At 41.6% G+C, this 21,159-nt stretch overlaps 1 protein-coding gene and 1 long non-coding RNA gene across 4 annotated transcripts in view; one reads left to right on the top strand and one right to left on the bottom strand.

Annotated features, from left to right (window-relative positions):
- PDSS2 (decaprenyl diphosphate synthase subunit 2) overlaps positions 1-21,159 on the top strand; it is a 128,412-nt gene that overhangs the window by 1,914 nt on the left and 105,339 nt on the right. For 2 of the 3 annotated variants that reach the window (XM_064707830.1, XM_064707831.1), the window contains exon 1: positions 15,472-15,887. In XM_064707830.1, coding sequence (XP_064563900.1) covers positions 15,661-15,887 — 227 coding nt within the window. In that variant the 5' untranslated portion in view covers positions 15,472-15,660. Of the gene's footprint in view, positions 1-10,881; positions 11,027-11,117; positions 11,347-15,471; positions 15,888-21,159 lie in introns of those variants that run through there. The other variant, XM_064707832.1, reaches the window with a different exon arrangement.
- On the bottom strand, positions 13,718-15,403 carry LOC135445416 (uncharacterized). The gene is made up of 2 exons (XR_010439521.1): positions 15,167-15,403; positions 13,718-15,070 (listed from the first exon to the last, which is right to left on the bottom strand). It is a non-coding gene; the product is annotated as an uncharacterized LOC135445416 (long non-coding RNA).

The following is a 21,159-nucleotide window of genomic DNA, read 5'->3' as shown; positions in this document are numbered from 1 at the left end:
CCTCTTCCGGTGCCCCACCACCACCACCAGCCTCACCTCTATGTTTTGCTTACCCTATTCTATTACAAACAAATGGGCACAGTTAAGCTCTCATTAAGTACAGGAGATATTCCTAGAATCTCAGAGTATTCTTTTGCACAATAAGAATAAAACAGACAGCACAAGGGAAAGTTGCTTTTAAACACAAACTCACATGGCTCTTTGAAACCTTTGGCTGGAAAAAGCCAGCCAGCCTCAGATGACTATTCTGCTTCAAACAGCCACCACCTTGCTGATACAGTGTCATTCTAATGAAAAGGACAAAACTAATTCTTGTATTAGACATATGGCTAATTTCTCTCTTGAGTGGATGGAAGAGTTTTAAGGAAAACCTTAAAATTTCTTGCTAAATAGAGTATTGCCTCAAATGCTCTTGTTCAGTGAAACATCAGAGGACTGCTTCTCAACACTTACTATGTGTATCGTAATAAAGCCCTGACACTGTTTCATTAAGCACTGCATAAATTTAACAGGTTTGAGTCGACAATCTGACAAAAAGATTAATCTCAAACTCCCAACATAAACAGAACTTCCTTTAATGTTGGAAGATACTTTGCAGAAGGTATTTGCAAGCCTAGGTGATGTGACTACAGCAGGTTACAGTGAGTAGACCAGAATGAATTTTCTTCGGGATCAAGTCTGTCATTCCAGTTTTCCTGACTAGCATCTGAAGGTTTGGCTGCAAACTGAAGCACTTCCCACCCCTTTTGCTACCAGTTCTGAATGCTGATTCTCACTTCTTGATCACCAAAAGTAACAGCATTCAGCTGGGGTTTTTTCACAATATTTTTCTGCATACTTTTGAATGGAGATGTGAACTTATTTCTCCTGACAGTAGGCTTGTTTTCTCAGCTACTTCTGATAAGCTCTTTAAAAAGAACCTCCAGTCCCCCAGTACCTTGTCAACCACCAGATGAAAGCCACAGTCTTAAAACATGCCCTGTTTATCTCAATATTTAATGTAGTACTGGGATGGATACAAAAGTTCTACCTCTCTGTCTCCTAATAATATCTCCATCTGACAGCTGGTTATTTCTGCAACTGTCACGATTCCTACTGTTCTAGAGCTGTTATTACCTTTATGTATTGCATATTATTACACTGCATATTCTTGGGAAGTTGTTCTTCTAGTGGCAGCATATGGAGGACCATCAACTGTCAACACAGAAGTTCATGCATTTAGAGTGCTCAGACGTTATCTGACACACATTGGAGGTACTGAAATAGGTTTTGGAAACCATCTAATTATTCCACTTGCTACTGAGTGTGAGAGAATGACTAACAAAAAGGAACACTTTCAGGTTTTAGTGGTAACTCGTGAATTCATAATGGGAGGCAGAATATCAGAATCTATGGAAGCCGCACATTTGTCAACCATACAATGGCATTGATCTGAACATCTCCAAAAAGTTATGAGAAAATAAATCTGCTATTTACATTACAGGCATCCTAACATTAAACACATTTACTGAACTGTGGCAGCACCACATATTTTTTGTATAAAAACCTGTATTTTCGGTAAAGAATCCTGTTCTGTAGTTCTCAATATGAATTCTGCAAACAGGTGAATAAAGGTGACGTATAGGATCAGTAGAACTGCTCAGATTTATTTTAGGAGACAGAGATACTGGATTATGTGGTATCAGTAAGCAGTTTGCAGCCAAAGAGGAAACCCTGATCATGTGGGAATCAGTGAAGAGTTTACTCCTGAGTTTAATGAGACCAAATTCCTTGTGAAATTTCAAAGGTGATTTAAAATCACTCTATTAGAGAGTGTGCTCTAACTACAGTGCATTAGAGAAAGTCTCTTGCTGTCAAGATGATTCAAGGGTTTGAAGCTTATTGGCTTTTTGGTAACTTTTAAAGTTGGGAAGAAACTATGGGAGTCCACCTTCTGGTGGTCTCTAAGTCATGGCAAGTACCTGAGCTTTTCCTTCCATTGCTCAAGCACATGCTCTACACCCAAGGCTCCATGTTTTACCAAGTTCCTTATTTTTGTTCTATCACAGATTTGCTTCCAGCTCTGAATTTGCACTTGGGTTTTTTGCAAGCACAGTAATTTGGACTTCTGAAAAATAAGTATCATATAAAATTACATGTGCAAATGAATTGCCTAAAATAAATCACCCCAGGTTTAATTTATATTCTATTGTTTATATTCTATTTATTAATGTTTAAATGTTTTAAAAGGGGGTCTTATCCACATACCAGAGCTGCTTTTTAGGTAACACAAAAGAAACACTTTTCTCCAAGTTCTTTATTTTGGCCTTTATCAATGCATAAGTCTCTTTAATATTATTAATGAGCTATTTCTTCTCGGGTTTTTTTCCTGCTGGGGAGGACGAGATAAACAAGCAGGCCTGATTTTTCCAGCTGCTAAATATGTAAGCAGCACGACGGCTTCAAAGCCAAAGGTTTTTAGAAGTCAGCAGCAACAAGCGAGCGGTGCTCTGGGGCCGCTCTGCAAACAACGTGCCGGTTTTCAGAGGCAAAGCCGGGACAAGCGGGACCATCCCGGAGCCCGGTGCTGCCCGGCGGGGGCGGCGGGAGGCGGAGGGGCCGCGGCCCCGGCCCGATGAGCAGCATCCCCGCCCGGCGGCTGCGGCGAGAGCTCCCCCTCCTGTCCCGCTCCTTCCCAGCGCGGTGGGAAACGCATCATGGAGCCTCGGACACCGAAACGTGTTTAAGCGCCAGTCTGCGTGCGATTATGCACGTATAACCCACACGTCCACCCACACACGCAGGGGGAAAGCTGAAGGTAAAAAGGGAGGCTCTTGTCTATTTTTTTTTTCCCCCAAGTAGCAGCCCCAGACGTCGCAGGCCAAAGTAAAGGTGAGGCTCGTAACTGGGTTCTCTTAATATTGCTGATAATTTACCTTATTATTCCCTGCTTGCCAAGGTGTTGTCAGCTCTCCATCAGGTTGTTTGGTAATGCCAGTCACCGTGGAAAACATATGTCTATGCAGTCTTTCACCTGTATCCGAGGGGAAGCCATAATAAACAGCAATTTAAATTCAGGTATTTGGTTTGCTGAAGTGTTTAATTAAACAAAGAAATTCATTATGTGAGTTCACAGAAAAGTTCCATTACGTTGGTTTATTTTTTTTTTTTTTTTGTTTGACTTGAAGTGGAAATGTTCCTCTGACTTTTTGTTTGGCACGCTAAGATGATAGATTATTTATGCCATCAGAAGCAAATAAATGCTGTGAATAATTAAAATATTGGCTCCCAATATATTTTTTTTAATAAGTAGACAGTCATTTTCATACACATGGAAAACATATATATGATCTTCTCTCTTGCTTCAGTTCCAACCAAACCCCACTTCCACTTCAGCGATGTTTTTTCATCCATACCTTGGAGAAGGGGGACATTCCACTCGTTCCTGAGCTTGGACGAGCGCCCACAGCATTACTCGCACACAGTAGTGTCTGTAGATTCCTTTTTGCTGTGGATACTAATCTCAATCCAGAGCTTCCTTAGACGATTAGAGGTGGTTCTGCAAAATGTCAAGAGGTAGCTTTTGCAAAGCAGACTCAGTATGGCAGTTGAAATGGGAGTAGTGGCGGCTTTCCAAATACAAAGGTCTGGAAATGTTTGGAGATATTTTAATATTGATGAATATTTATTTTTTCTTTTTGGGTTTTTTTTGTCCTGCTTTAGGGTATCAATGTCAAATCTGTATGAATTAACGGCAAGACAGTGCCTTACCACCATTAATGCTTTTTGAAATTTCTGGCAAAAAGGGAGAAACTTTATTTAACTTATTAAGTAATTAATAACAATTGCTCTTTTGGCCTGAATCCTCACATAATTTGATAAACAGAAAGAAAAGTTAACTTGTTTCTATGATTCTTTGTTAAATACTTCCAGGGGTCCTGTTAAAATGCCTTTTTGTTTCCTGTTAATTTTCTCATGTTCCTTACAACAAAAGTAAGCAAGAAGAAGTCTGTAGCACAAGACAACACCCATACTATTAAAAGTCAATCAATACTAAACCTTTTTGTAAGGGAGCAACACGTTAAAACACAAATTAGTAAAAATATGTCCCGGACATCAGTATTGACTGTGGGGAAAAATCTTTATCATCTGTCTACTGCTACACTCTGTCTATCCACTCTGGTTATTCAGTGACTCTTCTGTGATGCTTTCATATTGAATGCAATGCCAAAAATCAGGTAGAGAAAAATAAAGGACCTATGGATGACCAAAAAACTTAGATACATTATACCAGACTTGAACTTGGCTGTGACAAACTATGGGCTTGCAGCTTCATTACAGCTAAGGTCTGTACCTCAGAATGAAATTAATCTTTTAAAAAGAGACTTTGTGAATTTTTGAAGTTTCATTTTGTCCAAAGTGGTGCTCTACTTGCTCTGTCACACAGGTTGGTAAGAGCATTTACTAAGCCCTACTTTCTTGAGGATTTCTTCTTTCATTGGTGCTGACACCTAAAATGCTGATCTCCACAGGCTGCTTTGGAGAAGGTCTGAGATACTGAGGCACCCTCCTCACTCCATGTGTGCTGTGCCCCTGGTTTTTTACACACATTAAAAGCAGGGAACTGGTGAGGGTGGAGACTTGTGCTCCCTGCAACAGTCCTAAGCTGTAAACCTCCCTCTGAGGTGAACTGAGAATGTTTATAGACAAGGCATATTCATTTCTTCACCTACCATTTCTTGACAATGACTGTTTCTTCCCCTTCCGATTATTTTACTTCTCCGTACAGAAGAAGGCAGGAGAGAGTCTTCCTGGTTTTACTTTAAAAATAGGCAAGACTTCCAGATGCTACAATGGCAGGAGAAGAGGGGGAAAGATTGTGTGAGATTGGGATACATCAGAAAGTTCTCCCTTCTTTTTAACTTCACTCTTTTTTTTAAAAAATAGATTAATTTGCTAATTCCTGAAAATACTGGTAACTTAGCCTACATCAAGTTCTTCCTAAAAAGTACCCCTACTCTTTTTGTCTCTTTGTGTAGAATAAAAGAATTTTTTACAATAATGATAGTGGTTTATACATTTTCTCATAATCCTATATTTCCCCTGTAAGCTTTGTTGCATGATATAGTATGTCAGTTTAAGTAACATCTGTCAAAGGATGGAAAGCAATTGCAGGTTCTTTTCATTCATAAAGTCATTCTGGAGTTTCTTCATCTTTAATTTTCTTGTCGTGTTTTCAAAAACATTACATCATTTTGTCCAAATTACCCCCTGCATTGCATGTACAAGATACAGTGGGTTATTAATTTCTTTCCAGGACCCAAAGAAACATATCAAGGGAACTACACTAATCTATACTAAATGATTTAGAGTTGGTAAAAGTTGAGTTTTGACATGTCATTACTTGACAATTACTCTTCTACTGCAATTCTTGTTTTCCTGCCAGCGTCCCCCAGAATGCTACATGACATGTGATTCAATCTCTTGATCTTCTCAGTTATATTTACATTAATGTTACACATTCTAATATACAATGGCAATGCCTTCACATTGATGTGGTGAAAAGTCTGTCAAAAAATCCAAACGCATCTTGGGCATGCATAAGAGAGATATATTCAGGACTAGGATGGGGCTCATATCTAGCAAATAAAAGAATTGCTGGGATTGGAAAAGACCTCTGGAGATCACACAGACCAACCTCGCTGCTCAGAGCAGAGCAGGTTGGTCCTGTGTCCAGTCACGTGTTGAGTAAGTATGTAGGTTCCATAGCATCTCTGGGCTGCCTCTTCCAGTGTTTGACCACATTCATAGTAAAAAAAAGACCCAACTTTTCTTATGTTTACATGGAATTTGGTATACTTAAATTTGTGCCCATGTGCCTCTTGTCCTATCAGAGAAAAGCTTGGTTCTGTCTTTTCTACTTGCCTCCCCCCATTTGGGTACTTATACACATTGATCATGCATTCCCTGGACCTTCCTCTTCTCTTTGCTAAACAATCCCAAATGTCTCAGCCTCTCAAACATCAGATGCTTCAGCCCATGTATCATCTCCATGGCCTTCCACAGTCCTTGTTCCAGTGCGTCCATGTCTCTCTGACATGGTGGAGCTCAGATCTTGACCCAGCTGTCCAGGTGTGTCTTACCAGAGCTGAGTAGAGAGGAAGGATCACATCCATTAACCTGCCAGCAGTGCTCTTCCTAGTGCACCCCAGCAACCTTTGCTGCAAGGCTGCACTGCTGGCTCCTGTTCAGATTGTTGAATACCAGGGTCCCCAGGGCCTTCCCTGCAAGGCTGCTTTTTAGCTGCTTCCCCAGCTTTGTTACCACAAATATTGTTCTGATCTGTGTGCAGGATTTCACATTTCTTTCCTGAAATTCATGAGATTCTTGTCAGCCTTTTCTCCTGCATCTTATTAAATTTGTTTTGATTCATGATCTTCTAGGTAATTAGTAATACTATTAGCTGGAAATATTTTGTTTTCATGAACTGTGTGGCTTTTCCTAATTAAATCATGCATGTAACATTAATGATAATAATCTATGTCTCTTACCATAAGTAGATTTTGCTCAAAGACAGTTCTGAGAATCCTACACAGGCAGGATTTTTTGCCTTAAAAGATGATCATCCTTCTTCATCCAAGATTCTTGAAGTCCAGTGTGGTTATAGATTTCTTCTCAGAGTGCTACTGGTTAAAGCAGAATTGACATGTTCTCACCACTTGTTTTCAGGTCACCAGAGGGTGTAGATGGGAGACAGTCACATATAGCTTCCATCCACCCAGATGGCTCAGCAAAGGCTTCCCATGAGACTTCAGCTTTGGACAGCTTCTGGGAGTAGAGGGTCAGGAACACCGTGCTTGTTTTCATTAGCATGCACTGAAATCCTACTCACGCACATGGAAAACCTTGCCATGCTAGTGTTTATCCTGAGTATCACTGGATGTCCCCAGGTGCACCACAGTTCCTGCAAGCTCAGGCCTCAGTGGCTTTCAAAGCCAAGGCTTTGTATTATTTCTTCCTCTCAGCCCTTGGGACAATGTGAGAAGTTGCTGCTGCACCCTGTGTGTCACAGCTGGTGTCTCTTGAGCCATGGTAAGAGGAGCTGCAGACTTGGCCTTGCCCAAACTGCCAACACTAAAACCAGGTCCAAGGTCAACTCCAAAACCTTGCCACCCATATGATTAGTTGGGGTCTTCTTGTCTGTTGTTAACTAATATTACAGCTCCCAGTTAGTATTATAGCCGTTTCACAGATGAGAAATCATCAGGCGAGAGATAAAGTGACAAAACACATGTACTGGAAGAGACTCATGGCCTCAACTAGAACTCAGCTCTTATGTCTTGTAAGGCAGTCCTGTCACCATTAGCTACCCTTCCTGGAAAAAAAATGAAATGTGAGCCTCCCTTTGAACCTTGAGCTTGACTCTGAGCTCCCTCATGAAACACCAACAACCTTTGAAAGAACATGAGGATGGCACCATTGACAGATTTTACCTCAGCTGGCTGCAAAGAAAGTTATTTGAAATAACTGCCAAAGCTGTAATTTATCAGACTTTTTCACAGATTCCACAAAAGCAAGGAAATTCAAAGTTGAAAGGCTTTCTCCAGGCAGCACATGCCAGGCATTTGTGCATGAATTGCAGGAGGGGAAACGATATGTTTCCTTTAGAGCTGTTGTTGCCATCATGGAAAGCGAACAAGCATCTGTGCTTTGGAAATCAGTGGATGGAAGGTGTTCCGTGAAAGGCAGCATGTGGGAAAGCAGCTTAAAATGGTGAGAGTGTATGAAAGTAGCAGGAGTTCTGAATGCCACCGGGGAGAAGAAATGGAACAAGGCTGACACATAGAAAGGTGACAAGAAAGCAAAAAGAAATGCGAAGAGGAGTACACTGAAGGGAAAGAAATCCACCCACTTTTGGCTAGAGAATAGGTCTGAACAAGTTCCAAGAGAGGAACAGAGAAAGAGAAAAAATTATAGGGTAGATGGAAAGTGTATCTATTAGATGATTGTGCAGGTGAAAATGTAAGTCGAAGTTTTGGTGTTTTACTGTGGAAACAGATACAAAGCTGAAAATCAGATGTTCCAGCAGCACACCCGATATAGCAAATCTGTACATTTATAGTATGTGAAACTTGTAGGATGATTCTCCTCTGTAGCATTTGCCACTGATCCTGAAAAAAAAGGAAGAGAATATTCACATTTAGGAATATTTAATTAAAGAGTACTACTTACTTTAAATCACGATAAGTAAGGATTGTACTGCCAGTCCTAAGGCTCTTAATTTCACTCCAGGGCTGACGATTTCCTGTGTCACTACACTGTGAAGCTGAATCCAGAGCAACAATTTAATACTTGAGTGCCCAGAGTCAGGCAAATGCTTTGCATAAAAGTGTTCTCTTGTGCTTGTGGAGTGCCTGCAGCTCCCCCGGAGACCTGGTGGGTGCTAAGCACCTCTGAAAATCAGGTCACTGTCATTCAAGAGCTCAGAAAGCAACTGAGGTGCCAAAGTTTAAGACTAAACTTACAAGTAAGTGACATCATTGCAGAAGACTCTGTCCCTGAAGGACTGCTGTGCTTTCAATCATTTGAATTTTGCTATGTGATAGACATGCATTTGTAAAATTGGATGCCTTTAGAGCTTGTGACACCCTCCAGAAATTAGGAAAAAGAGGGCATTACAGAGGAAAGAAGGAAGATGAGGGGAATTAATAAAGCATAAATGGATGGAGATGTTGTTCAAGATTATTTTAGACTAGTTTGGGCATTCCTCAATGATTCTGACTGCAGATAGGAAGCTTGAAATAAATTAAATGAAGTGGGGTTCTTCCACGTAACACATTAAAAAAAAAATGGGGAACACAATGTCCACAGGATGTTTGGAGGGAAATAGGTGCAAACAGATTCAAAGAAGAGCTTGAAAAAGCCAGACTTGGAAGATCTGAGAAATCACTCCATGTTCATTTATAAAACATGATAGACTTGACAGAGCATCTGGCTCAAGAAGTCCCCAAAATGCAATCAGTTGGAAGTTGGGTGGACGCACCACAGAACTTATTTCTCCATATTTGCATCATTTCTCAACTATTGCCTGAATCATTTCATTCTGGCTCTTATGGGAGACAAGCTGTACTTTCATCTGACTCAATGCTCTCATATTCTATTTTGCGTTAGTAGCTTATGTTTTCCCTTGTATAGGTTACTTAACTGTGCTGGCCAAACTCAATTGTTCTTCCTCTTGTCCTTCTGCAGCAGCAACTATGATTGCTGTGATGTCCAAATATGAACTATTTTAGTTCATGAAGAGGCAGGCAGGCATTTTAATTACAGGGATTAAAAGGAGAACAGATGCAAGTGAGTCGAATGCTGGGTAAATATAAATGCATCACCCCTTGTACCCTGAGAGTCATCACTTTTGTCTCCAACAGATTGACATCAGAATAAATTCAAAAGCAGAGGGAATAGTACTGGAAAATACCTATTTTTAACAGAAGCATTTACCTAGACTGGGGTAAAGTATATAGATAGCACAGTATATTATAGATGGATAGCTTTTTAATTCCCTCAAAGCCATTTAGTCAATGCTACTTAAAATACATTATTTTGTTCAGACACAGAATTACAAGGATGAATTCAAATGGTTTTAACTTGAGTTTTCCAACTCAAATTGAAAAAACATTTTCTGTATCATCCATGTTCACTTTCATATACTGAGCTTGGTTTCCAGACAGGCATTACTCTCCACCTGGTAAGGCAGTGAGTGGGCACAGGGGTAGAGAAGTCTCTTAGAAAACTTTTTCCTCCAGTGCTCTGGGCTTTAAAGTTGATCAGTAAACAGCAAGCCAGTGCTGAGTCTCTGGTGTGGAGTGCTTGTCTGTGCAGCTCAGCTCAGGGAGTGGGTAGCGGCTTTCTTGGGAACTGGATCTTTTCAGGCATGTTTCAAAGGGGACTTGCAAATAGAAAGGTACAGAAACCCAGGTGGAGGTAACAAAGACACTGGTTTCTTCTACAAAATTTACTTCAGAGGAAATGTGCAACCAGCCTTAGCTTCCAGTCTAAGCAATAAAAAGAGAAAGAAAGAAAAAGGTGTCCAAACCCAGGACTACCAGCAGAAAAAAACACTCATTTAGAATAGTATCTATGTTTTGATTACGCATGTGAATAGAAACCAGCAAAATCTAAATAACACTTCATAAATTACACATATTTAATCCCCAAGAAGTAAGCATTTTAACTGAGAAATCAATTTCCATTTATTTTAGTCCACATAAAATGTGCACGTTGTGTATGTTTGCCGGTTTCCTATGACTATAATCCCTAGTTTTATCACTACCTGATAACTGTTCCATGATTTAGGTAGTTTTTCAAGCCATTTTTCACCTAGCATAAAAAATTCATTTTTTTTCTTGCAGAACCCTCCCAAATCACATCATCTTCTCTGATTTTAAGGGATAAGGAGATGGAACTCATTGAAAATAAATCCATAAAAAATCTAGAAATTTGTGGGGTAGGGAATTTAATAGAGGGTACATGGGTAAGCCTTTGTGCAGCATGGTTGTCACTTCCTCTTTGCTGCACTTCACTCTTGTCCAAAACATGAATTCCTTAGGCAGGGGACCATCTCCTTTGTTCTGCTTCTGAAATGTGTCTGGTTGGAATTTTCTACCGCTACTGATGTTCAATTAAATGCAAATAATAAATAGTTAATGGTTTGCTGAGCTGCAGAGGTGGGGCTAATCAGCTGAGACTTCATGGGGTGGTTAATGATGGATTAGGAATGGGGGAACTGATAAAGCTGAATATTTAAAGACTAATATTGCACAGGATGATGGATGTTTTGTCTGCTCTGATTGCGTATGAGCAGAAACTAACAATGCGCTTATCTTCCTCTTCCTTCTATTGTAGATTACTCGGCTCCAAAACGTTGCTGTTCTGAGTGTCTGTCCAAATTCCCCTGAGTGGAGCACTGCCCATCAGAGGAGATGGCCTGAGAGGCTCTCACAATGGAAGCTGGGTGGGGAGGTGAACAAGCAGTGACTCTACAAAGGGGGTGCGTTATCAAGTTGCACACTCGTCTACTCGCGTTCATACTCAGCTTGCTGAAATGGGGGGATTTCAATTGATTTTGTTTTCTTTTGCAGTGCTGACTGATGAGCCAGTGAGGAGGCAGCTGCATTCTGAGGGCATGTGGCACAGGAGGGGTTTGTCCCACTGCCCGTGTGGCACTGCTGAGACCCAGCGGGATCTTCGGCTTTCCATCTGTGCGACGTACTGATGAGCTCCCCTATCCCTGATGAGCTACGGTACCCCTGAGCCTGGTGTGCAGGGTGAAAAGAGTTACATACACCTTCTCTGGCAAAGCATCCCTAGGTATCACAGCTATATTTATTTGTTTTGAAAAAATCTTTTGCATTTTCTTATCGTTTATTAACCAGCAACTTATCGAGTGCTGATATTGGTATTACAGTAGGTATAATTAGGCTTAAAAATTAGTACTTCTAAGTGTCAAATTCTGTCCAAAGGATGTGACTCCTACTGGAAACAACTGATGCTAAATGATGGTGTTTTTTCGGTGTCTAACTACAGGATCAATACGGCCTTCGCCCTTGTCAGTAGTTCTGTCAACTGCTAGGAAGACAGGCAGCCCTGCAGACAAGGCACAGGCAAGGAGGTCAAGAGAAGTGGATTCTTTTCTCAGTTTGCCTTAGGGCTTTTGCAAAGCCTTGGACAAATCACACAACCTCTCTGTTAAACCTCCTGACTTCCAAAATAGAAATGATCATAACTCTCTGCTTTCCCAGGATGCCATGGAGTAAATCAGTTCTTGGGAGGAGGGAAAGGTGAGGGGGGAATGGGTGTTTGTGGGAACAACAACTAAATGGGTGCTTTGGAAGGAACAGACATATTTCTGTTCACTTTTATTTTTGTAAACAGTCTTAGAGTGCACCTGGGATTAAACATATAAAAAAAATCAGCAGCATTCTAGAATATTCAGTCATGTAGACAGGTTACATTTACTACAATATATGACATCACTAGTCTCATTCTCCTGTAGGCATCGTTTATTTTGGATAAGGCCAGGGTAACTATGAAAAATTGAAAGTCCAAATGTTCCCAATCAAACGAGAGTGCTTTGCAACTGTTTTACTTTAGATGGCAGTCAGGAAAATATTTCCACGTTTCATTTGCTAGCAAGGAGATCCAGAGCTGGCATTAGTAGTGGCTTTGATGTATTCTCTGGTACATTGGTCCAGAGCATGCTGATGTAAACAGAAGTGTCTCTTGACCTGTCATCTTTGTTCTTCAACTTTGATACTGGCCCCCTCCAGTGGCTCCTTTCTCCTCCTGGGGAGGCTTTAAAAAGTCAATTGATACAGAAAAAAAAAAGAGTTTCAGTTTTCTTCTTTGCTTAAGACTCTAAAGAAATAGATATGTCTATTGTACAGTCACTGAAGTTCTTGAAATAGTGCACATTTTTCTCTCCAATCCTGAGGGGAAATGAGCAAAGAAAAAAAAAAAGAAGAAAAAAAGCATGTGGTTTTGTACACAACTTATGATATGGTAAGTACATCATACTTTTGCTTCTGATGGGGTTTTTTGAGAGGAAAACTGAGAAGCTCTGTTTCAGAAACAGGCAGTGCAAACAGCAATGCCTATGGGTAAGTTGGTCCATCATTGCCTATTACAGGGCCCTGGCTTTTGATGCCGGTAACTGTCAAACATTAGCTAATTTGTAATGATTTATTCCTGTGATTGGTGTGCCAGCCTGAAGCTGATTTTTAAAATAGTACACTCAGTTTGAAAAATGAGGTTAGCAAAAAAATACATTCTCCTTGTGTTAAAAAATATCATTAGGTTGCATGACTGAGAAACTCTCCATGCTCTAAACCTGAAATTTGGCAAAAGATTTGCCAAGGATTTGGAAGGTCTCACCCATAAACAAATGTAATAAGAAGAGTTATGATTAGGACACAGGCTATGCAGACAAGAGGATTATTGATGGTGAAACAAGAAGGCTGTGACAACATTGAAAGAACAGTAGCCTGTAGGGATGGTGTGTGGACTGAAGCAAAGAAGTGAGGAGACTGGGAGAGAGAAAATATGAACTTGGACCAGGATTCAAAAATCAGCTACTGAAGTAAGACTCAGGCTGCTAAGAGAAGGGAGAGGGAGGAAGGCATTGGGCTGAGAGTGAGAGTCAGAAAGTCCTTAGGTATTACAGTACAATCTTCTCAAAGAGTCTCTGTGGTCAATAAATAATTAAAAAAAGATGGAAAACTATGGACGAAATATTTGCTTTATTCCTCTAACGATTGCTGCTTTTAAGGAACATCAACCTACTGATGGTGAATCCTGAGGAAGCCCTAGTGATAGTGTGCAGTGTTGTGGATATCAAGGGTCTTGCCCTAGTTCTCAACCACTTGGACTTAGAAGAATTCTACATAAAGAGTGCAGAGGCATTCAGATTTTCAGAATAACATTAAGAACAGTAAATTTAAAAAGTTAAAGTCTCACATATTAGGAGATGGTAGGTTTATTGCCCATAGAACCCTAATTCTCCCCAGTTTATGTATTATTTTAAGCAGACTTTAATTGTATAATCATGTTAAGTTTTTCACAGAACACTAACCACATTAAGTGCAAGAATGGATATGGCTCAGGAAATGAATCAAGGAACTTGTCACTGTTACAGGATGAGGTGCCTTAGTAGCTCCTCTTAAGTGCATCCCTCCGGCAATTTTCATTAACTTAGGCTTTCTGCACAGAAACATGCCACTGCATTCTGTCATTTCTAAACTGTGTTTATGAACTGAAACTCCCTATTTAGCAACAGTTTGTTCTGTGACACCAGCTAACAGAACTGCCTCAGTGGCAGCTCCTGCAAAGCAAAGCTTTATTTTCTCAGAGACAGGCAGCACAGAAAGGAAAGGTTTGACACCAGAAAATTAACTCTTAAGTTACCTTTCCAGTTCTCATGGGTTTTCTCTATTCTAGTTTTTCTCCTCTCCATTGGGAGAAGTCACTTATGAGATGCCACAGGTATGTCCAGGTGTTGTTGAGTCCACAGTCAAAGCCCTTCCTTAGGATAGTACCCTTTAGAATTTTGGAGTTGTCTCAGGTGTCAGAACAATAAACATATTTTTATAGTTATTGAAACATGGGTGTGTTCCTCTTTAGCAGCTTCTCCCTTGCAACTGCAAAAGTTATATTGTGCTTTCCTAGGTATCTTTCTTTGTGATGGGATTGTTTTCTATTTGCATCTTCTTTTACAGTAGTATCCTTCAATGTAATTCTCTTTAAAAAATGCAAAAAAAGAAAGTGATCTGTATCTTGTATTTCCAAAGATAAGAAATGTAACACCCTCCTTTTCAACAGGAATGTAGTCAACAGAACAGTTTTCTCCTCAAAACGTTGCCAGATTTGTTGCAACAAATCCTTGAAGATACAGAAGGAATGGATGTCAGTAATTGTAAAGACAGAACACATCATAATCTTCCTTGGGAGAAGGAGGAGGTCACTTGAACCCAATTTCTGAAGATGGCCAGTGAATTTTTCCCCTCTGTTAAGTCTATTCTCTGAATTCACAAAAGTTTTGGGGGCATCGGTGACGGCTATGCTCAGAATTAAGGAAACACTACACGATATACAGCAGCTCCCACTGTGGAACTGTGGGACCCTGAGGTCTTCACTTGGGCACTCAAAATTAGCTGTCCATTTTGATGTCCACTGTTTGGTTGGAAGTACCTCCTCAGCTCACAAGGAGGCTGTTCATAACCCCCTTGGCTGGCTCACAGCAGAGCACCATACAGCACAGCAACAAGGCAAGAGCATGCTGTAAATAAGGGCTGCTGATGCCCCAGACAACTCTGGGAAGAGGAAAAAAAGAATGCTCACACACTGTAATTATAGAAGTATAGGATCATCAAGGTTGGAAAAGCCCGTCTAGATCAGAACATCAGTCGTCAGTCCGAGCATCAGAGCAGCACTGTCACCCCCAAACCACATCAATGCCAGGCCCAGGTGCCTCCTGAACACACCCACGGTTGGTGTTTCCATCGCCTCCCTGGGCAACTTATTCCAATGCCTGACCACCCTAACAGTGGGGGGAAAAAAAAAAAAAAAACACTGCACAGAAATCATGCCTCAGTAGCTGAAGACTACGGGCCAAACACTTTAGGTGGGGCCTGACCTCTCTTCCCCTCTGGCCGCTGTAGCAAGCCGGGCGCAGGCAAAGCACATCCCGCTCTGTGGGGCATCCGCGGCCAGCCGGGAGCCCGCACCAGGCGCGGAGAGCGTTTCCCCTCCAGTGGGATCCTCCGCCACGGCTCTGGGAGAGGACAAGGACAGACTGGAAAGAGAAGCGGCGGCGCTTGAGCCCCGCGATGCCTGAGGGCGGAGGGCAGCTCTTCCTGCCTGCGGGCACCAGAGCGCCCGTCCACAGCGCCCGCCTCGCCGCCCTCGCTTTACGGCGCGCCGTGCTTTGCGACGCCCAAGATGGCCGCCCCCAGGGCACAATGAGCCCGCTGCGGCCGCCGCCGCCGGGGGAAACGCGGGGCACGGGCAGGGCCGGCCGGGACACAGCCGGGGTGCTCCTCCGGCAGCAGGACTCGACCGCGACCGCTCGTCGCGTGGGGCCCCGCCGGAGCTCGTAGTGGGAGAGCGGAGCGTCCCCAGGGAGGCGGCATGTGGGGTGCCCTGCTGCGGCGCGGGGTCCGTGGCGGCGGCGGGCTGCGGTGCCTGTCCTCGGGCGGCCCGCCCTGGAGCCAGGTGGTGTCGGAGGCCGAGAAGATCGTGGGGTACCCGACGTCCTTCATGAGCCTGCGGTGCCTGCTGAGCGACGAGCTCAGCAACATCGCCATGCAGGTCCGCAAGCTGGTGGGCACCAAGCACCCGCTGCTCGACACCGCCCGGTAAGCGCCGGTGGGAGCCGTGCGGGCACGGCGGGGCTGGGGGCCTCGGCAGAGCTCCTGGGAAGTTCTGGGCTTCGTGCCGGGAGAGCGGTGTCCCCAGGGCAAGGCTGCCCCGGGGGCGGGAGGTTTCGCCTCCGCTCCGGGATCCTCGGTTCCCTGCCGTGACCGGCTTTCCCCGCCGTTAGCCGCTGTCATTCGGACGCCGCTTCCCTGTGACGCCACGTGCGGCGCTTCCCCCGTGCGGTGCGGGGGGAAAAAAGGAAAACTCCCTTGAAAAGTGCGGCTACCTCGCTAACAGTGTTGACTTCTGTTATGATAAAGGACTATATTGCAAGGAATGCAAGGGGAAAAGCAGAGAGGCTACTCATTTTAAAATTACCTGCTCGGAACTGTGTATTTTGTCACCAAGTGTTTTGGAATATCCAGCTGGGAGCTGTGAGTTTTTTGTGTTGAGAATCTTAGGGTTGCCAAGCTGTGTATCCACTCTTTCCTTCTTAAGGCAAACTAACGGAAGTCTTGCATTCCTTCCCCCCAAGCAAAAATTCGGATTGTTGAGCAGGTTTTCTTTGACTGCAAAACAAGAACTGATTGGCAGTGAGTTTTATATACAATAAAACTTCAGACGCTTACCAAAATGAACGAAAAAGAAAAAAAGTGCAATTTTCCGAAAAAATAGAAGTGGAAAAATAAAAGTGCAATTTTTCACTTTTGGTTGTGGATTTGAGTGTTTTGGTTGTGGTTTTTGTTTGGTTTTGGAGTTTTTGGTGGTTTTTGTTTGGTTGATCTGTGTTTGCTATAACTGCAGCTATAGCAACATTAATAGTTTCCAAGTTTAGTATGCACAGTATTTTTTAACAGGTGTAAGACAAAAATGAGCATTTGTTGGAAGTTGTAGCTCTTTAGTGGTCCTTGGCAAATCCACAGTGTTCTAACGATATAAAAACAAGATTTGTTTTCAAGCTCTCTGTCTCTAAATCTGGTTATCTTGAGTGAACAAAATGAGTACAGGGGACAAACAGCTTTTTTAGAGAAACATAATTTTGAGGAAGGAGGATTTAGACATTGGCATTGAGTAGACTTTTCTGCAAAAAAGAAATGAAATTGTTAATAAAAATGGAACATACCTGACTTTAGAAAATGGTGGTGGAGGGGATTTTGTTGAACTTTTTATAACTGAAGGTTGTGATAAAGGGGAAGGATGGGAAGAAAATGCTGTTTTGTCATTGTAAGGTCAGTTGATGGAATGGAGGGAATAGAAGGAGTGAAGCACAATGTGTTTGGGCTCTTAAGTTTGCACTGCAGTCACAGAAATGTCACAGAGACCTGCAGTGCTCAAGTGGAACTTTAGAGTGCCTGTGCCATGTGTAGTAGTTACTGGTTTGTTTGGGAATTTTAAATGCAGAATTTTGGGGCATGGTTGGAAATTTTGTGGTGGAGCTGCGATGTTGTAAGGGTTTGTTGGGGTTTATTATTATTTTAAGTGGGCTGCTTCAGGGTTAATTCTGTAAGCCTGTGGCATGTGGAACATCAGTAGGAATATAGTCATGTCCAGGATTAAAGACATTCATTTTAAAAGTTTGTATATGTTTCAGAGCACACTGCTAAACTGATGTATTGTGTTGGAAAGAAAAAGTATTTACTCACATAAAACTGAAACCCTGTGCCCTTACTTTGGACCTTCTTACTTAGTTTCACTGATATTTCCAAGGGCTTTGTTGCAGATGGATTTCCAATGGCCTTGACCTTTGTGCTGTAAGAAGAGTTTATATCCTGCTGACAAGTTTTAGTACACCCACAGTAATGCACAAATTGTACCTTGCACACCTTGTTTTATGGTGTGATGTTGCAATAAGGTGAAATTTGACCATATGCTTCCTCAATGATCTTGATAATTTATTTCTGAAATTTAAGTGTTGTATGTTTCAATGTAAATGTGAGTGATTTTAGTTTTGAATTGGAGATCTATGCTCTGACTTATCACAGCAATTTAGGAAACAGGTCATGATTTTTCAATCCTAGGATTTTTTTTAATACTTTTAAATCTGTCTCATTACTCATTCTTAAAAAGTAATAAAGTTGTCTGTTGTGTGTTCAGACAACTCTTTTAAAGCAAGGGTATCTAAAATATTTTATTTGGTGATTTTTTTAAAAAATACTTAAGTGATTGATATGTTCTGGAACTCTGAGTGAGTAAATGCTATATATATCTGAGAAGTACTCTAGCATTTAAGGAGACTTTTGTATTTGTGGAAACTACTGAAAAATATGTGTTGTAAAATTGATTAGTTGCATGTGCTGTTTCTCAAGTTTCTACTCATTTATTTTTGAGGTTATAAGTGGTGACAATCAAATTGATTGCTTGCTGTCAGGTCTAAACAATTTTCTTTAATCATCATTGACTGGTGGAATTTTGTCATCAGTGGTTTTGTGTCTACCCTCCCTTCCTGCCCTAAAGGCTTTGCCAGCTTTTGAAGTCTTCCTGAGAGCATTAAGGGTTTCTTAAAGCAGTGGGTTCCCCATCAATGCTTGTCTGCATGGAGCAAGTTCTGAGCTGAGACAGCATAGGACATAATTGCCACTGCACAGAAAGCTTTTAGTGTAACCAGGGTGTTGATGAGTGTTTTTTACATTTTGCCAAGCTTTGGCTCACTGGGCTGTTGCAGTGCATTGCCTGTGCCGAGAGCCTTGAGGAAGGCAGCTGAAAGGTATCTGTGCCTGTGAGACAGGACATGTGGAGAAGCAGCTGTTGGGCCAGAATACGTTTCCCTGATGATCCCATCCATTTCTTCCTCTTGTTTGGATGCAGCACTGGCAGCTCCTGGGTGTAAGTGCCTGCTGTGAATCAGGACTGCAGCAGGTGTTCTTCTGGGATGATGTGTGACCCTGATACCTCCCACCAAGCTTGTGTCTGGCCAGCAGCTTTAAATCTGAGAGCTATTGCTGACCCTCCTCTTGGAAGGGCAGAGATAGGTAACTGAGCCCTGCAGTGATGGGTTTGGGAGTTCTGTAATCCATCTGGTAAAGTTGAGCTTATATTTTAATAATTTTTGGTTTATTTCAAAGATTTTGGTTTCTTAAAAGTCAGCTACGTGAACAGCCCCTGTACTAGCTTTGCCAGCCTTGTTAGAGGGAGGGCAAAATGTGAGGAAAAGGTTGCATTTTGTTTTAGAAAGGCTAATGTCTAGTGGTTAATGGATCATTAGAAGCTGGGGTATCTGGATGAGATTCACAGCTGTGCTTTTGGCTCTCTGACTAGAGCAAGTCACTTAATTTTTCATACTTGCATTTACTTATCTGTGAAATGAATAATGTAGCATCTGTTTACTGGAGATGTTGCACTTCATTCACTACAGCCTGTACCGATCACTGTGTTCTTTTAGTGGAAAATGGTGTATAAGCAATATTAACAAAGAATACTTTTAAGATATGCTATCTTTAAAAAAAATATTTGCCTCTAATGGATACTCTGGAAACAAAATTGCAGTCTGACTACTACTGGATCTTTCTGTTTGTAGTGCTGTGAGTCACTGTATGGTTTTTCAGAGCTTTAAGATTTGTTGGAATTAAGTGTCTTCAGCAGCTACTCAAAACTGGTGTTTCTTGGTTTTTTTCTTCTTCAGGCTTTGCTGGACTAAAGCAAAACTTTTTCAGTGCATGATTGCATGACCTCCTTTTCACTTGAGAAGCAAACAAATCTCCTGTCTTTTCTCTTTCCTGTCTCCTTTCTAGACTAGCATACATCCTTCTCAGTATAGGAAAGAGTCTGTAATTGGCACAGTGATCTATTTTTCTCAAATACATAGTGTGAATAACATTTTCTTGATTACTTAATCTCCCTTGAGGAGGGTATAGCTTGCTGCAGATTGTAAACAGTAAATGTTATGGCCAATGCATCACTTTTATAATATCACTAAATGAAATGGAACACTTCATACATGTAAAATTATTGTGGGATACCATTTAGCTCCAGCCATTCTCTCATTAGCCTGCGGGAGGAATGATTATATTTTAGTTCTGTCAGAATTGTTTGTTGGTGATAAATGCTTAAGTAGACATGGTTGCAGTTTTCCTGTATTATTACATAAATAAAAAGACTGGCTAGACCAGCTTTTGTTCTGTTGCAGCCTGCTCAGTGTAGATCTCTAGACATTTTAAGGCCCAATAATGTGATCCAGAGCACTTTCAAGTTGACATGCTTTTTGTTTATGATGTCTGATAACATTGGCTTCTTGATATTTCTGTTTCTTTATCAACTTGAGATAGCTTAGTTCAGTAACACATCTTGTAACTCCAGGTGTGGCATGCATCTGCCTTCCTATGCAGGTGACCAGTTTCAGCATAGACACAGGCATTTGTTCCAGCCTGTTGTTGATGACATTGTTATTGCCAATTCATATTTTACCTTAACAGAATGGTGACCTTAAAATTGTCCTCTTTTATAATTGCTGTGAGGGACTATGAGTAGCCTTTTAGCAACTTGTTTCTAATGTTAATTAATTTTTATTTTCTGAGCCAGAAAAATGATAGCATCTATTTACTTGACAGTGGCTAATGAGGTACCTTTCTCTGAAAACAGCAGGCAGTTGGACACTCAAAGTGATAAGCAGAAGGTCTGGCTAAAGTTGAGCTTCTACTACAGTCTTTTAAGTTTTACTGAGTTGTTTAATCTGTTACAGGCATGGGTCATAAAGTCCCTCTCCTGCAATTGCTAGATTAGAAGTTAAAACACATTGGCTTTCACTAAATTTTATTCTACTTTCAGCCTGCTATAACACTTCGTAAAAGATATTTTTGCAGCAGAGAGATGTGATTTTTGGTCAGAATGCCTGTGAAGTTAGCTATGATGTGGCAGCTGTGTCGTTTCCTGTGCTCACTGCAGAAATGTGTTTGACTTCCTGGAAGCACTGACCGCCGCAGCTGGCATTCAGGACACTTCTGCAGAAAGTATTAGTGCTGATGTTAGAAATGCAGAAACACTTTTCCTGCTTGACATGGTTGATATTATTTGCAAATTATACTGGTTATAGGAAGTCTGGCTTTGTCCAGGAAGACTGTTTCTCAAAGCATTGTGTATAGCTGGTGGAAACAGGTTTTTTCAGGAGAGCTCCACTTGATTGAAGGACCAGAGTTAAATTCTTGGTTTGACTCACCCCAACAAGAAATGTTTGTCTTTCAAGGAATGCTGGCCCCTCTTAGCTAAGTTAGGTTTTGTGGGTATCTCCCAGTCAGTTGTGATAGACTTGAAAAACCTCCATCATGTTACATAACTTTG

The sequence above is a fragment of the Zonotrichia leucophrys genome, chromosome 3 (genome assembly GCF_028769735.1).
Source record: "Zonotrichia leucophrys gambelii isolate GWCS_2022_RI chromosome 3, RI_Zleu_2.0, whole genome shotgun sequence".
NCBI classification, from domain to species: Eukaryota; Metazoa; Chordata; class Aves; order Passeriformes; family Passerellidae; genus Zonotrichia; species Zonotrichia leucophrys.
Note: the sequence above shows the minus strand (reverse complement) of the source record. Positions and strands in the feature narration are given on the sequence as shown.